This window comes from Narcine bancroftii, chromosome 3 (assembly GCF_036971445.1).
Source record: "Narcine bancroftii isolate sNarBan1 chromosome 3, sNarBan1.hap1, whole genome shotgun sequence".
Taxonomy (NCBI): Eukaryota; Metazoa; Chordata; class Chondrichthyes; order Torpediniformes; family Narcinidae; genus Narcine; species Narcine bancroftii.
Genome location: NC_091471.1, coordinates 276,351,047 through 276,365,083, shown reverse-complemented (window position 1 = coordinate 276,365,083; position 14,037 = coordinate 276,351,047). Strand labels below are relative to the sequence as shown.

Genomic DNA, 14,037 nt, shown 5'->3' with positions numbered 1-14,037 from the left:
AGCGTATACAGAGCCGTTGTCATACCCACACTCCTGTTCGGCTCCGAATCATGGGTCCTCTACCGGCAGCACCTATGGCTCCTAGAACGCTTCCACCAGCGTTGTCTCCGCTCCATCCTCAACATTCATTGGAGCGCTTTCATCCCTAACGTCAAAATACTCGAGATGGCAGAGGTCGACAGCATCGAGTCCACGCTGCTGAAGATCCAGCTGCGCTGGGTGGGTCACGTCTCCAGAATGGAGGACCATCGCCTTCCCAAGATCGTGTTATATGGCGAGCTCTCCACTGGCCACCGTGACAGAGGTGCACCAAAGAAAAGGTACAAGGACTGCCTAAAGAAATCTCTTGGTGCCTGCCACATTGACCACCGCCAGTGGGCTGATATCGCCTCAAACCGTGCATCTTGGCGCCTCACAGTTTGGCGGGCAGCAACCTCCTTTGAAGAAGACCGCAGAGCCCACCTCACTGACAAAAGGCAAAGGAGGAAAAACCCAACACCCAACCCCAACCAACCAATTTTCCCCTGCAACCGCTGCAACCGTGTCTGCCTGTCCCACATCGGACTTGTCAGCCACAAACGAGCCTGCAGCTGACGTGGACATTTTCCCCCTCCTTAAATCTTCGTCCGCGAAGCCAAGCCAAAGATATATAACATAACATATAACAATTACAGCACGGAAACAGGGCATTAGGCCCTTCTAGTCCGCACCGAACCAAACACTCCTCTCTAGTCCCACCTACCTGCACAATGACCATAACCCTCCACCTTCTTCTCATCCATATACCTGTCCAGCTTTTTCTTAAATAATAAAATTGACTCTGCCGCCACTATTTCTCCTGGAAGCTCATTCCACACCGCTACCACTCTCTGAGTAAAGAAGTTCCCCCTCATGTTACCTCTAAACCTCTGCCCCTTAATTCTTAACTCATGTCCTCTTGTTCAATCTCTCCTACTCTTAACGGAAATAGTCTATCTACATCCACTCTGTCTATCCCTTTCATAATCTTAAATACCTCTATCAAATCCCCTCTCAACCTTCTACGCTCCAAAGAATAAAGACCTAATCTGCCCAATCTCTCCCCGTACTCTAGATGCTTAAATCCAGGTAACATTCTGGTAAATCTTCTCTGCACTCTCTCCACTCTGTTTATATCCTTCCTATAATTAGGCGACCAGAACTGCACATAGTTCTGGAGGAAGTTCATTTGGATATTAATTGTAGGAGATGAACTGTGACAGATCCTGGTTTGCACTTTGTCTCGTGTCCGATTTAAATTCCAATTGCCATTGCCAGTCAGAATTTAGAATAGTACACCTGCATATGCACATTATATGAAAATATTTGTACACAGTTTATGATTTTCTGCATGTTATATGTGTGTCCACATTATATGCATGAAAATATGGTATATTGCCCTTCCCAAGTGGCCCTAGTAAGGTGCTGGTGAGCTGCCCACTTGAATTTTAATTTGTGTGCAATACAATAAGAAAAGAATTGACATTTTTCATTTTCTATGGCATTTCACAATGTGATAAAGCAACAGATCAAATATAATGGTAATTTTAAAAAATTTGACAAAACAGCCTTTTCATTTTATGTAAGCATAAGTTAACATACAAATTGCATTCAAAAGTTTCACCATGCCTATTAAATATGAAATTTCTGGAATAAAATAATGCCCAATTCTATGCCCTCGATAAACAACAAAACAAATCAATCTTTGCATGCGACTATCCCTGGTGTAATGTTTTACACAACTTCCACTGGAACAATTGTCGATGTTATTCCAATAGGGACTTGCCTCCCATCTGATTCACGTTGTTTATTAGGATCTCAGACCTTTCATCCATCCAGTGATGATAATCAGTCTATGGCAGATATGAGTGAGATGGGTTGCAAGAAGAACCATCAATGTCAGAACCTTGCTCTCCAGGCATAACCAAAATCCTCTCGGTTGTTTCTAGTATGGCTGATAGTAAGCAGAAGTGAAGCCCACCAAGTCCATTGAACAGTTTACCGAAAATTTGTGGGGGGGGGGCTGATCTTTCAAAAAGCAGGTGTAGATCTTCCATATCCTTCAGTTAAATTTAGGCTTTTATATGTTTTGAAGTATCTGGATCTTTAAAAAAACTAAAACCATAATATTCTCTCCTAATTTTAACTTCTTGAAATACTGTCAAAAATGAAACCAGTATTTACACAGTCTTAACTGTTGAATTTAACCACATAACAGTCACTGAATTAGCTTTACATCTTTAACTTACTCTGCAGCAGATACAAATTGGTTCAAACATCCATCATTTTCATCAAGTACTTCTCGTGTCCGAGCTTCACCTGTGGACTGCAGTCCGATAACAATGCACTGGAATAAACAGACAATAAAGTGCAATTAGGTGAAGGCCATGAAGAAAGGACGAAGTCAATTCCCATTGTCAGCTCTGTTGGAAAGTGGACCAACTACTCAAATTGATTTTCCCCAGCATTGCGTTTTTTACTTTAATTGTGTCTGCAGACTTCTGTGTTTTCATCCATGTATTTATAGGATGTTCCATAATTTATAAATGCATAACACAGTTGTGTCAATAAAATTTTCTGTACAGGTAACAAGTATAGATCAATGTCAATACACATCAACAATCTGATGACCAAGACTTGTATTGTTTTGAATTAATGACATAATTCTAAAACACTACTGATCATTTAGTTGAAGAACATAAGAACCGATCTGGCTATGGACTCAGCTCCTCCTCCCTGCCTATTTCCCCATGAACCATAATTCCCCAACTATGCAAAAAATCAATCTAATTGACTTAAATATATTAATGAGGAGGTCCCTATCGCATGGAATTAATTTCTCTTCTGTCCAAGCACAAATGGTAAAAAGCAAAAAAATGTCTATGATTACCAGTAAGTTAATTCAATTTAAATAGATGTCAATCATTGTCCAGGTGTCATATTCAATGGTAATGCGCTATTCTCATTAAACAATAAGACAGCTTGAAAAAGGAAGAGACCGCTTACCTTGCCTTTCTGCTGTTCTTGTCTGCCTATTTCTACTAAACATCTAACTTTAGCAGCAATACATAGATACTTGAAGAAGCGTTGATGTGCAGACCAGAACTGCCCCCAGAGAGATTTTCTGGACTCCAAACCAATTAATTCTGCTGCATGTTGAAATGTATTCATTGCTTCAGCCCACTGAAAGAGAAAACTCTTTCAGCTAAAACTAACAGTTATTCACAAAAAAACTCTGATATATTTCAGAAACACAGTAAGGCAAAAGAAAATTATTTTTGCACCATATTTAGCAAATGAGCAAAACTTGAATTGACATGACATCAAGTGATTTCTACGTGATTACCACAGAAAGAATATATTTTTCAATCACAGCATCTGCAGATTCTCTTGTTTAAAAGATTTTTCTTTATTGTTAAAATAAACAATTTATAGCTTTTGGTTTTTGCACTGTGGTAGTACTCATGGAAATCTCGTACAGTTCTTAAATGTAAAATGAATGACACTGAATAAGAACGGAAGAAACAGGAGTAGAAGTCGTCCATCTGCTCTGCCATTTAATAAAATGACATATTCATCAGCATTATACTCCAACATCAGGCCTTTCTCTGCTCATTTAATCTTATCTCCAGTACACCACAATTATCTGAAAAATTTTTGATAATTTCAGATAAATGAGGATATCAGAAACAAATCAGAAATACTCATTTATCCAAAATTTTTTCAGAGTTGAACTGACCTTACAGATTTTAAAAAATTCACTTGACATGAAATTAGAACACCGAATATCCTTGTTTCTTTTCAACTCCTTCCTCTCTCTCCTTCCATTTATTCTTTACCTTCCCCTATTGACTTTTCTCTCCGACGCTCCCTGTCAAACGGCGTGTCACTGTCTCCCAGCTGCAAGTGGTCAGAAGAATCCCATGTCCTCAAGGAGAGTGGCCTCCTGGGCAGGAGCAGGACCTCAGGCTCAGTGGTGTACCCTCCCCTCCCTCCTCAGCACACTGGACACCAACACTGAATCCTCCCCTCAGCCTACTTCCCTGGCATGTGGTAGGATTTGGAGTCGGGACTCCAACATTGTAATTGGGGAGACAGGAGCCCACTGACTTACCAGTGAGTGTTCCACTGGCCTGGGAAGCCACCCTGGGGATCCGTAGCAGAGGTGGGTTCAGGTTGGGGATCAGCGGCGGTGGTTGGGTTATCTCGGTGATCAGTGGCTGCACTGGTTCAGCACAGAGATCAGCAGCAGCCGACATTTTTGGTGAGAATTAAACATTATTTTAATGCTTAAAAAGTCTCCCCTTGTAGTTTGTTGTTGTTTAAACGCGATTTGCTGTTGCTACCGGGCTGTTTTTCAAAAAAATGACCAGTTCTCCCAAAAAAACTGTTTATCTGACATAGGCCCGGTCCTGATTATTTTGAATAATCGGACTTAGACTGTATATGTCTTTGCATCCTCTGTACAATTTGCTTTTCCATTCAATTTAGCATCGTCAGCAAACTGAAATACACTACTCTTGGTCCCCTCTTCCAAATCATTAATCCATATTACGAACCCAGCACCAATTCCTGCGGCACTCTACTAACCACTGATTGCAAACTAGAGAAACACCCATTCATCCCAGATCTCTGCCTTATTTTATTAACCAATCCTCTATACATGCTAATATCCTAGCCTCAACTCCTTGCATCCTGATTTTATAGATGTCCTTAAAGCAATAAATCCCTTCAGGAAATCCAAGCATACAACATCCAGTTGTTCCCCTCTATCCACTGTGCTCGTTACATCCTTTATGAATATTAACGCTGCCCTTCCCGAATCCATGCCTGATGGAACTATTTCAATCTAGATGTCTCGCTATTTCATCCTTCGTGACAGCTTCAAACGTTTTCCCGACAACACAGTAACAGACCAAAAAGAAATTTACTGTCTTCTAATCTGTTGGGACTTGCCCAAAGTCAAAAGAATTTTGATGAATTACCACAAATGCCTTAATGATAACTTTTGCCATTTTACTATGTTTTTAAATAGTGTTAGTTTACTTTTATAATCAATCTTTTCTTTTATATTGCTTGCTTAATGGCTCTTTGTTGTATTTTAAATTTTTCACTTTCCCACTACACTTGGTGTCTTTCTGTGCTCGAGCTTTTTGATTATGCACCATCTCATGGTATAGAAATTTGCAGACTTCTGGGAAAAAAAAATTGGTGTACCTCTATACACAAGACTTGACTTCTTCCTCTAGTGAGTGTGATGGAATTTAAAAAAAGATACTTAGTAAGTTTCTCACAGTCTCAATAAAACAGGAACTGTTCATTTGATGTTTCCATTTTTTTTGCATTACAATTTTACGTACCCAGGCTGCTTCCGTACAAACTCTTATTTGAGAATGACAAATCAGCCCCACAGACCATCGTTTGGCTTGCATTGGACATGTGTAAAATTGGGAGAAGACAGGAAATTATTTTACATTTTTTTTATCCAGCTGAAAGCAAATGCCAATGTTCCTCACGATGAGACAAATGGCAAACATCAATGCTCACAACCATCAACCCAAAAAAATCTACAAATGACCTTATCCACTAATGGCTTGTTGAAGTCAATAACCTTAAACTTAGAAAATAGATAGAGGCCTTTATAAAATCTAGCCCATTCCAACCAGGAGTTTCAATTTCGTCTTTCCAGTTAAGTGGTGACCTCAGATTGCTGTTCTACATAATTTACATAGCAAATTAAAATGGCACAGATTTTATTTTAATACATTTAACTTGGAAAATGCACTCTGAAGTGCTTGCTTTATAAAATCCCCAGTACAGTGAAATATTGGTGAAACAAGTTTAATTCCTTACCAGCACTGCTGCTTTGTTGTATACAAGTTTGAAACTTTCATCAAGAGGTATTTCTTCTATTCTGAATGTCACTCCAGCAAAGCTTAGTTGCCTCGCAATATACATGCCGCTAACTTTCATATCCATAGCAACAATTTCCATTGCACCAACACCACTAAAAGAAAATCAAAATTGTGAGGCCACTGTTAATTTGTTTTTAATTTCATTTTTTATTTAAAGATACAGCACAGTTACAGGCCCTTCGGGCCCACTAGCCTGCACTGTCCAAATACAGGTAGAATAAATACCCTGTATCCGAAATTCTGAAAACTGAAAAGTTTCAAAAATTGAATTTTTTAAGTGCCGACATGACGTCTCATCACCTGACTTGCCATGTGGGGCTCTGAAGCTCTGCTAGCGCTATTTTGATAACAACAGAGCTCTGGTGTACAAAGATATAGTTGAAAATGGCAAAAAGGTCTGCAGATAGCACTATAGATGACAGTGATGAGAAAGAGGATGCATTTATATTTATCCATAGAACAGAAAGTCAAACTGTTGGTGAAACTGGACAGCTGTGGAAGAGTGAAATGTCTTACAGATGAGTATGGTGTTGGAGTGACCACCATCTATGACCTGAAGAAACAGAAGGATAAACTGTTGAAGTTCTGTGCTAAAAGTGATGAACAGAAGTTAATAAAAAAATATAAAAACACTGCAAAGTGAAGATCTTGATCATGAATTGATGGAGTGGATTTGTCAGCGTCCCAGTGTATACATGCCACTTAATGGTATGCTGATCATGAAACAAGCAAAGGTCTATTATTATGAACTGAAAATTGAAGAGAACTGTGAATATTAAACAGTTTCTTAAATAAATTTAAGAAAGGGCACGGCATTAAATTTTTTAAGATTTGTAAATAAACTTGCTGTGATAAGCAAAAGCTTGAGTCCTCATTATTTTAAAGGAGTGAATTTCTTACCAATTCATTATTAAGCAAATAAAAAAGGCATGGGTCACCAGGGACATCTTTTCTGATTGGTTTAACAAACATTTTGTGCCAGCAGGTCATGCTCACTGCAAGGAAGCTAAACTGGATGATGACTGCAAGATTTTTTTTTTAAATTCCTCAACAACTGTTCTGCTCATCCTCCAGCTGAAAATCTCATCAAAGGTGATGTTCATGTCATGTACTTTCCCCCCCAAATTTGACTTCATTAATTCCACCATGTGACCAAGGTATCCTTCGATCAATGAAGATCGAACAACTTTCTTCAACAATATACTGTCATCAGTGAACAGAGGCTTGAGTGTGGCGGGTTTCCAAAAGGAGTTTAGCACAAGGATGGCTATATGCTATTGCCAATGCTTGGTGCATAGTGACTAAAGACACATGCCTGGCACAATTTCTGGCCTGCAACTATGTTCAGCGCTGATGATGAACAAGATGGTGATTTTGAAGGATTGCATGTGTCAGATGAGAAAAAAATGTTATGTGATCTCCTTACATATGCAAAAGATCTACGTTCAGAGTCTGTCAGTCAGCTGAAAGACGTGGATATTGACGAAGTTGTTTAACATCGATAATGAGGCTGACTGATGGTGAAATAGCTGAAATTGTTCTGCATCAAAATGATCGTGATGAAGATGATTTAGTTAACACTGCAGAAAAAGTGCCGATAGAAGACGCGGTGAAAATGGGCGATGGACGTATTGAAGGACTAGAGCAGTGTGGAACAGAACAAGAAATCCTGTCCATTTATAAAATCAAAGAGAGACTTCTAAGACAAAAACCATTGTTAATAAGGCAAATGGCACTGAAGAAAAAGCCATCAAGGAGAATTACTAGTGTTTGGTGCTTCATTTATCTTATTTTGTAAGCAGAGATCAAGATTTTTTTGGTATGTATTGAACATTATTTTATGTGAATTTTCAACTTGTGGCATCATGTTGTTTATAACTGCTGATACAAGTGTTCAGCTGATGCTACCGGGCTGTTTTTGGTTTTATTTCAAAAACTGAAAAAAAACGAACAACACCTGATCCCAAGTGTTCCAGATACGGGGTACTGAACCTCTACAGCCAAGTGACCAATTAACTTACCAACCCCGCACATCTTTGAATGGGAGAGGAAACCAGAGCGCCCAGAGGAAACCCACAGGCACAAAACTTACAAACTACTTACAGACAATGCCAGATTCGAACCTGGGTCACTGGGGTTGTAACAGCATTGAGCTAACTGCTACAGTAAATGTGCTGGCCCCAAAATCAAATCATTTCAAGAGATACTTCCAGCTGATGGGCAAATGATATCAATGATGTTACTTGGCAATGTCATTAAAGTACAGGTAAGCCACACTCTACAAATACTCACTTATGTGAAGAAACTCGTGTTCCCTTTTATGAAGAAATTATAATAGTTTTCACTATTACAAAGATCAATGGATCTTTGTTATGAATTATTTCTCAGAAAGGCTCTATCTTCGTAAAGCAGGGTATACCTGTACTGCATAGAAAATTACAGGTAATTTTCATGGATGGTCAGTTTAAGGTAGAAACCTGTCCTAGTGGACTTTGATTCGCGATCATTTTGTTTGCAAACTGAACTCTGGTGAAGTGAATGAGGGAAGACACACAATAGGGAAAATTATTTGGATGTGCCTGCAGCTTGCCACTAACGTAAAAAAAAACATTTTAAGTTGTTAACATCATCAGTCTAATTTTGGAGCTGCTTGTTTGAATAGATAGCAAATGATTACAGACCGCGTCTGCATTTAGGATTGGACTGGCTCTGGGCACAGCTAAAGTCTGCTTTCCTGTAGCACCACAATTGTATCTCCTTGTACAGGACAGAATTTTTAGGCTTTCATAATTAGTAATCTGTGGTAATTACTTCCTCAGAACAGTAAGGAAGTGTTAGTATTTTTCCCTTGTGGTTTCTACATTCTATTTTAAAACTAACATTAGGTTTACATAATTCTCTTCCACAAAATAAAACCAATCCTGTTTCAATTGACAGATAGCCTTCACAGAGTATATAATTCTTCCTTTCAGTGGCATAACATTAAACCACAACTCTTCCTCTTCATGTGGCTGAAACATACCTGTAACACCAAAGGCTGATTGGTACTACAGATACACAAGTCTTTATCCAGACATCTAAAATCCGGAAAGCTCCAAAATCCGACAAGTGGGGAGAGAGTCGGGCAGGCAAGGGGGTGGAATCCGGCAGTGCAGGTCGGGCGGGTGAGGTGGGGGGGTAGACCGGCAGCGTGAGTCGAGTGGGCGGGGGCGAGACCAGCACCATGAGTCGGGCAGGCAAGCGGGGGGGAGGGACGACCGGCAGCATGAGTCGGGCAGACGAGGGGAGGGGGAAGATGGCAACGTGACTGGTAGGGGGTGGGGGTGGATATAAAGGTTTGTGTACGTGTACATCTCTTTTTGATTCAGAAAGTTTGGGAACAGCTTTTTATTTCAGTGGCTGATAATTTTGTACTTGACCAAAGGGGAAATCCATTGCTGGAGGTGCAAGTGTTTTCAGATAAATATTAAACTAAGGGCCCATTCTAGTTGCAGATTAAAGAACTGTTAACACCATTCAAATAAAAAAATTCCCACTACCAGCCAGGTCAATCCCTCAGACTTATCACTGATAATACCTGTTTTCCTGTTTCAATGATGCATGTAGCCCTTGATTTACTCAAACTGGCTTCCACACTTCCTATATTACAACAATGATCACACTTCAAAAAGTACCAAACTGATTGTAATTGTTTTGGGATATCCTGCAATGCTAAAGATGCTTCATAAGTGCTCTTTCCTTTATTTTAAAAAATGGAAATATTTCACCTTCAGCTGGTGTCTTTGAGGTAATTCACGTCACTGAAGAATGTCACACCATGAAAGCGCAGTACATTTTCGCCAAAGTAAATTGCATTTCAAGATTCAATTTATTGTCATGTAATAAAGTGTCATATTAAACAAAATTGCTTTTGCCTGCTGTAAGTCCAGACAGAATTGTCTACAGTCAGAGAAAGAAGTTGCCATGAGCCATGGCTAGTGTCCCTAAAAATCAGAGAAAGAGAAGCAAAAGAAAGCCCTTTCAGACACAGAGTCTGTGGATTCACCTCCAGTGTTCCGCAGTCTTTGCAGCCACACAAGCTCAAGGTCCAAACTCTGATAGGATCAGGAAGCTTTCAGCTCCCAAGGCCCTTTGGGAGCCCTTCTTCCTCTCAGTACCCTCTCAAATTCTGATTCCGATACCTGATTCCCATGAGCCAGACTCCCGCAGCCCACAGCCTTTGTGAGTCCTTTGATCACAAGTCACCAACAGCCCGCAGCCAGTGTGGGTCCCTCAGCTGGTCCTCTGCTATGGTCACCTTCTGTGCAGGGTCATCTCCCAGACTTCTTCTCAATGGAGGGTGTTCTCCCAGTTTCTAGTGCCCTGGATTTTGCTGCTCCCCCAAGAGTCTGCAACCCCTTGTGGTTTGCTCCTCAGCACAGGTGGTGCCATCTTGGGCACAGACTGTCGTGGTTCCAGGATTTAAAAAAAAAAATCACTACTGGCCCTTTAACAGTCTGATTGAAGCCACCAGGGAGCTGTTGGCATTGCGACAGGACAGTGCTGCATTTCTCCTCCACTTTCCCGGGTCCTCGCCAGAGTGCAGTGCTGCTGTTACAGCAGACCCTGCCATTTTTTTGTTTTGCATGACTGAAGTCAACAAATTATTTAATTCTCTAAATTTATCATGGTGGTTTTTACCCTGTGTTAATACATATTTCATTGCAATCTGTCAGCCATTTTTAAAAAATACACACAGATAATGAACAGAAAAATTGTAGTTTCTTATTCTTATTAAAGAATTCTCCTTTTGTATTACCTTTGGTATTCAACCGCACCTATCGTCAAATGTTATTCAGTACTTTTGCGATCTTAATTTGTTGGTTCAGTTTGACTTTGTGGGCAGGTTTAACTGTCCCATACCGTGTCATCCTTACGTCTGCATGAAACAATGCCTCAAAGGGAGTGCCGTGGAAAAACCCAAGAAGGTTATTCATATTCTTGTTGAGATATTGCCTGTTTCAAATTACATTTGTAGCAAACACTGCTTGCTTGCAATTAACTGCAAAATCTGGATCAATAATTCCTCCTGGAATGGTTTGCTCAAGCTGTCAAAACTGGAAAATTTCAAACAGAATCAGATCAAGGATTTGAAACCTTAGGGTAAAAGTTCATCCTTGGTTTTGGAAATTGGTTTAGATGCTTCTAAAATTTGGCACCAATGAAGTCAACAAAAGTCCATTTCTGAATTGGAGTTGATGGATTGTACATTTACCAGAGGTGACTGTGTGTGGATGTGGGTCTGGAGATCACAATTGGGAATGTGGGCAAGTTTTTGGCTGGTGCCAGAGGTCAGAATGTGAGTAGATATTGCCACGGAAATTAAGCCAGTCTTTGCAAATAGGGTCAGGTGGGTAAGTGGGGTGAAGACATTGGAAAGAGGCAAGTAGTATCCACCTATGTGTGGGCATTAATACCAGTGAAGAAAAACCAGGTCTCCCTTGCTTTGTGGTCCATGTGATAACTGTGGTACAATGGACACCCCAAGTTTAAAAAGTCCAGTCAAGTTTAATTGTCATCGGATTGCTGAAGTACAACCTGACGAAACAGTATTCTTCGCTTGTCAGTGCAAAACACGCTGACACACAACCAGAAACAACACAGACAGCTAAACAATTCATATTTAGGACAAGTATTTCGCCTATACAAATAATTAAATATTGTTTTGTGAATGTGAACATTTCGGATGCTTGGGGTGAGCATTGGTTATTCAGTGTTCTCACAGCCTGAGGGAAAAAGCTGGATCTGATACTCCTGTATCTGTTCCCCAACAGCCGTGTGCAGCGTATGATTTTGCATACCCTCTTCAAACAATGAACTTAGTAGATCACATCAATTGTTTTTGGGGGGGCGGGGAGGATGGAGACAGGAGGGAGACCCCAGTAATCCTCTCTGCCACTCTTATGGTACTGTGGCTTGACCTCCAATCCATTTCTCTGCAGTAACCATACCACACTGCCATACAGCCAGCCAGGACATTCTTGATAGATCTCCTAAAGAAGGTTGACATAATGGTGGCCAGTAGCTTTGCCGTCTTCAGTCTTCTCAGGAATTGCAGTTGCTGTTGTGCCTTCCTGACAAGTGAGGAGACGTTGAGTGTCCATATTAGGTCACTAGCTAAGTGAACTTGGTGTTCTCCACTCTCTCTACTGCAGAATTGTTGATGTGTAGTGGAGGGTGGTCATTCCTGGTCCTCCTGAAGTCCTCAATCATATCCTTTGTTTTGTCCATGTTCAGAGTCAGGTTGCAACACTCACACCAAAAAACAGCTCTGCAGACTCCTGAAAGCAGAGCTCCAACAGGGGAACCTCACAGAAGCATTTTGAATGTTGACTTCAACTACAGGGTCTGCAGTCGTTTGTGCTTTACTTGGGTAAAACATTGTTTAAAAAAAAAAATCATTCATAACCTAACCAAACTTTCCCAGAAGAACTATGTTCTTGTTTATCAACCAAAACATTTTGCTCATCTGATTTCTGCAACCACAAATTATATTTTTAGGAAAAAATTTTCTCTCATCACCTCCATCACATGTACCACAAAATCTAAGGGTACTTCCCCACTGAATGTCACTGATAAACGAATAACACAGAATGTGCAAATCATATGGATTAATCTGCAACTGCTCCTGGTGTAGCGTAATGGAAATCAGTCCTCTCTCTCATTTCAAACAGAATTTGTGTTCAGAAAGGTACATTTAAAGATGTAAAAGCTAAGAATTTTTCTTGAGGTGCCGATAAAGGTTCATCTGAGTCGCGAGAAAAATCAAACAGAGCAATTAATAGACAAAGTTCTAAGTTCATCTTAAAAATTATTGATAAGAGTTTGAAAAATATCTTTCCAAAATATTTCTAAATTTGGGCATTCTCAAAACATATGAATCAGAGTGGCTTCAAATATTTCTCACAAAAAGGATCAATATTTGCATAGAAACGGGATAATTGAAGTCTATCGGCATCTCAAGAAAAAGTCTTAGCTTTTACTACATTGAAATGGAAAAGAGATTCATCTCCAACACATATGCAGTGGCAATATGATAATAATGTCCTATTTACGTTTAGAGAAAATCAGATACAATATTAAAGATAGAAAGGTTAAATTTATGAAGTTAAGGGGCCTAGTCCTAGAATTTTTTTATAATTGAAAGAGTCATTAAGTATTATACGTTCTGGTAATTCTTTGTCTGTTCTCCAGATATCACCATTGATTTATTTTTCTCTCTAAAGGTAAACTTGATTAGAGGGAAGGGATTAGTTTAGTCATTTTTTTTAAAATCTTTTTTATTTAATACAACAGTTTAATAAATAGGTCTGACATTATCTTTATTATAGGTAACTATTAAGGAAGTTATGCATATTTTATTATTTAACCATATTGTCTTTTTTTCTCTCCCTTTGATTCATTATGTAATCGATATTTATTATGTATGCTTATGTTAAACAATAAAAATATATAAAAAAACAGAAAGGTAGATTTAAACATCTATGATGGGGGGGGGGGGGGGGAAAGGACCATCAAACTAAAGGAAGTACACTTCTCCATCCTCAAATGCCAAACTCTTGATATGATGCCAACACTTTTATTTCGTTTACAGAGAGTACATCAGAGCAAAGCAGTTACCACAGTAGACTAAACCCAGGTTTTGTAAACAGAGGCATGGAGTGCAAAGACAGGAAGATATGATCATAATATAGAGTAGCAAAAAAATAATAATTTATGAATAATGCCACATCAGAAAGAATATGATTGATAACAAAAGGGCACAAATTTAATTTGACTGGCAGAAAAACCAGAAGTGTAGTAAGTTATATATTTCTCCTTTCCTTACCACAAAGGAGACCATTAAGCCTGCTGAGTCGATGCAAGCTCTCACAATATTTCCATCTGTCCTATTTCCCACTCATCTCCCTACAATGTATTTTCTCTCACATGTCCATTGAACCTCCTTCTCCTCAAATCTCCTGCTATCCACCTAAGTTAAGGCCACTAGTGGATGCAAAGGCAATAGCAAGTCCAATACAAAATTAGATAATTACTGGAAAGAGGAAAAAATAAGTACAGAGAA

At 39.5% G+C, this 14,037-nt stretch overlaps 1 protein-coding gene across 6 annotated transcripts in view; it reads right to left on the bottom strand.

Annotated features, from left to right (window-relative positions):
- The window catches only part of sbno2b (strawberry notch homolog 2b), a 189,102-nt gene that overhangs the window by 53,406 nt on the left and 121,659 nt on the right, over window positions 1-14,037 (bottom strand). For all 6 annotated transcript variants that reach the window (XM_069928192.1, XM_069928191.1, XM_069928193.1 and 3 more), the window contains 3 exons: window positions 5,872-6,025; window positions 3,025-3,201; window positions 2,268-2,365 (listed from right to left, as the gene is read on the bottom strand). In XM_069928192.1, coding sequence (XP_069784293.1) covers window positions 2,268-2,365; window positions 3,025-3,201; window positions 5,872-6,025 — 429 coding nt within the window. The remainder of the gene's footprint in view (window positions 1-2,267; window positions 2,366-3,024; window positions 3,202-5,871; window positions 6,026-14,037) is intronic.